Genomic DNA, 4012 nt, shown 5'->3' with positions numbered 1-4012 from the left:
AGTATTTGAGGTTGAATAAAGACATAAGTCCATCAAGTCCAACCTTTTGCTGATGTGTGTGTATGTATAGGTCCATGTATCATCTCAGTCTTAAGAGTACATGTACCCCTGTATATTATGAGATATTGGACGTTATTCACTTAGCTGATGAAGGCAGCCAAGTGAAAAACCCAGCCCGAGTGAAGTGAGCCGAACGCTGTTCGGCTATTCACTTCAGCCTTGTACGGCTGATTTCAGCCGTACATCAGCTAAAATCAGTGGTACATCAGCTGCCTTTTGCTGCCTTTGGTCAGCCGAACATGCTCTGCATGTTCATCTGAGCCGAAATACAGAAGGAGTTTGACTCAGCCGTTCCAACATCTGGATCGGCTGAGCAGAAGCACCGGCAGCTCACTTGCTGCCGTTCACCCCTATTCTCATAGGGGCTGAACCGTAGTAAGTGAATAGCCGAATGCAGCTGGGCTATTCTGCTCGCTACCTCTTAGGTAGCGAGCAGAATATAAAAAAAGGTAAATGAATGAAAAAAAAATGTTGAAACATTATTTACATTTTTTTTTTTAAATAGGAAAATAAAAAAATACATATATATTAAAGAAAAAGAAAATGACACACACCGACCCGACAGCACGCGACAAACTCCCACCGCATAATGAAACATCTGACAGATGCCGGCAAAATAAAAAGAATTGGGCGGAGCTAGCGGTGATATCATCGCTAGCTCTGGCCAACTGTTTCCAATTGGCCTGCACCTGCTAGAGTCTTCTAGCAGGTCACGGGCAATAAATAACAACTGGGTGGAGCCGGCCATGATGTCATGGCCGGCTCCTCCCAGTTGTTATTGTTTAATGACAGATCATCATCCCCAGATCATTTGGGGATGTTGATCTATCATTACAAATGGGTTGAGCGAGCCGTGAGATCATGGCTGGCTCTGCCCAGCTGTCATTTAAGTGGCGATCGGTCAGCTTCGGCCGACCTTTCTCCGCCATTCGCCTGTCACTATGGCTCAGACGAGCCAAAGCATATGCCTTCGGCTCGGCTGAGCCCCTCAGCTTCCTTCATCTGTTATATGGGCTATGGTGAATAGCCCGTACAGCAGCTCTTCAGTTCGACTGATCCAAAGGGCTCCGGCGGCCGAAGTGAGCCAAAGCTATGGCTGGATCCTTCGGCTCATTCGTGAATAATCCTAATTGTCTATGTATGCTCAGAAGTGAAATATGCATAATTTGGTATGGCCACTTAAGAATTGGACCTCTTATAGATATAATATATTTCAGTTTTCTCTGTTAGGACTTATAGGGGTGCCATCATCCTCGCTTGTTTTCTTATACTGTACATATGATGCTGTAGGCCAGCGGTTCTCAACCTGTGGGTCGGGACCCCTTCGGGGGTCGAATGACAATTTTCCAGGGGTCGCCGGGAGTCTCCCACTATTAGATAGCTATTAGATTATCATCATTATTATTAATAATAAAAGCTGACACCCTCGGCTTGTGTTATATGGTTTGCCATTTTAGCTGTTAGAACAGCGGTTCTCAACCTGTGGGTCGCTGTGTGATTTCTGCTGTGCTCGGTGAGAGTCCTCCTCAGCCCTCTCCTAGCGCAGTAGTGTCAGTTCTCCCGCCACGACGCCAGATGTCGCTGCAGCAGCCGCGTCAACCCTAAATTTTACCGTTGGGGGTCACCACAACTTGGCAAATGTTACCAAGGTTTCCCGGCCCTAGAAACGTTGAGAACCACTGCTGTAGGCAGACCTACTGTATCTCTTTGGACTTGCAATAAGGGCTATGGTTTAGGTTTTGTTATCCTGGAAATGTTCTTCTAATGTGTTGTGTCTTGCTGTTTGCCTACCATGCATTTCTATTAGTTCACCTCAGGTCAGATATTTTTGTAACTGAAAAAAATCTCCTAGTGCAGCTTCATTTTTTAATTTCCCAGCAGGTTTTAAAATCCCCAAAAGATTTCCTTGAACTCATTTTAATACAGGTTCTTACAAGCCTTACTAAAATCAAAGGACTGAAACAACCACAGATCTGCAGACATGTGTATGGGATGCTGCTTTCTCTTCTGCAAAATATAAACTTTTCCTATGCTCATACTTGAAATGCTGACTTTGATTTGCCAGTATTATGTAGTTCAGGTTGAAATCTGTCTATATGCATGTGTTTCAATTTAGAAAAGATTTATTAATAATATGATACATTATCAACTAGATAGGATGACGGCTTGTCCAAATCAAAGTGCAGAAGAGGAATTTTATATTTTGGCATTTACAGCATCTCCAGTTGGACAGTTTTCAATCTTTCTTGGAGTTTTATTGATGTATCTATTGACCATACTTGGAAATCTCACTATTATTATACTTGTTTATGTGACACCAGATTTACACACCCCAATGTACTTTTTTCTGTTTAATCTTTCCCTCGTGGATGTGGCATCCTCCTCTACCTACATCCCAAAATTACTTATGATCACTCTAACACAAGATCACAAAATCTCCTTTGATGGTTGCATGATTCAACTGTTTTTCAATTTGCTATGTGCTGGTGGTGATAATTTTATCCTGACATCAATGTCGTATGACCGCTATCTGGCAATATGTAAGCCGCTACAGTATTACCTAATTATGAGCGAAAAACGTTGTGCTTCAATGGCTGCCTCTTGTTGGATGATTGCAGCATTTAACTCATTGATGTTGTCCTTGCTTATATCTGTGTTATTGTTTTGCAAATCTCGTGACATTGACAATTTTTTCTGTGACCTCAATACAATGATTTCCCTTTCCTCTAGTGACACTAAAAGCCGGAAGATTTTATTATTATTTGAAGACATTGTCTTCGGCTTTATACTATTTGCACTTATCATAACCTCATACGGTTTTATCTTTTCCAACATAGTAAAAATACATTCTAGAGATGGACGTCTCAAAGCTTTCTCCACATGCGTCTCCCACCTCATCACTGTCATATTATTTTATGTCCCGAGCATCTTTTTATACTTGAAACAAGAATCAGAACATACAACAGAGCAAGACAAGCTGCTTTCCATGCTGTATCTTGTCGTGGTTCCTATGTTGAATCCTCTGGTTTATAGTTTGAGGAATAAAGATATCTGGAAGGCTTTTTCAAAAGTAAAGATGGCAAGAAGGAAAATTTTGAGGCACTAAGTGAAGCTGCTATATTAGACATCATATTCATTCCAAACATATCTCTAGTCACATTTGTGATCTTGAGCTGTTTATTTATTCACACAAGATGAGAGTACTCAAAAACATTTAGAACTTCAGAATGGAGGAAACCTTCTACATGTTAAGCAACACCTAATATTTTACTCTTTTACTCATATCCTTTTTGCAGCTTACCAGTCCTTTAAAGTGACATTAAACCCTCAGATTTTTTAACATAAACCAATACTGTAATGTGCGCCTTACTGTAATCCATGGTTGTTTCCCTTCTCTTTGCTGCTCTTCCTTTTAAATCCGTATCTCTTCTCATGCTGGGCAGAACTTCTGTTTTGCAGCAGACTGCCTTGTCTCTGAAATGGATACATGGTGTCTGTGTGTAGGTTTGCAACCTGAGCCAGCACTACAGGAAGAGGCACTCAACTGCCAAGGGAAGTTCTCCCCCAGCATGAGAAGACATGAGGATTTAAAAGGAAGAGCAGCAAAGAGAAGGGAAACAACCATGGATTACAGTAAGGCGCACATTACAGTATTGGTTTATGTTAAAAAATCTGAGGGTTTAATGTCACTTTAATGGTGTGGCTGCCTTGTTTTCTTTCTTCACGGGCACACACAATTTTTAAGCTTGACATGTCTTTTTACTTAGTATAACCTCATCTTTTGTATATTTTTAAAAGAAAAACATGGGTAATAAATTGTATTTTTGGCACTAAAATTAACTTAAGAGTAATTTTTGCTGAAATTGTGGGTTCGATTAAGAGTTGCACTAATACCATTCAACATAAAAGGGGGAATGCCCCACTTAGTCTGGACCTTACTGCACGTCACTGC

General features: G+C 41.0%; 1 protein-coding gene across 1 annotated transcript; it reads left to right on the top strand.

The window, feature by feature from the left end:
* The first annotated feature begins 2218 nt into the window (after positions 1 to 2218).
* LOC108789713 (olfactory receptor 1F1-like) lies at positions 2219 to 3166 on the top strand. Its single transcript, XM_018559793.1, has one exon. It carries the CDS (start codon positions 2219 to 2221, stop codon positions 3164 to 3166), a length of 948 nt encoding a protein of 315 aa, XP_018415295.1.
* The last annotated feature ends 846 nt before the right edge of the window (positions 3167 to 4012 follow it).

The sequence above is a fragment of the Nanorana parkeri genome, unplaced genomic scaffold (genome assembly GCF_000935625.1).
Source record: "Nanorana parkeri isolate BGI_ZX_2015 unplaced genomic scaffold, ASM93562v1 scaffold416, whole genome shotgun sequence".
NCBI lineage: Eukaryota > Metazoa > Chordata > Amphibia > Anura > Dicroglossidae > Nanorana > Nanorana parkeri.
Note: the sequence above shows the minus strand (reverse complement) of the source record. Positions and strands in the feature narration are given on the sequence as shown.

What these genes read in the sequence shown, in the direction of transcription:
- LOC108789713 (XM_018559793.1), top strand. Translation starts at nt 2,219, where the DNA reads ATGACGGCTTGTCCAAATCAAAGTGCAGAAGAGGAATTTTATATTTTG.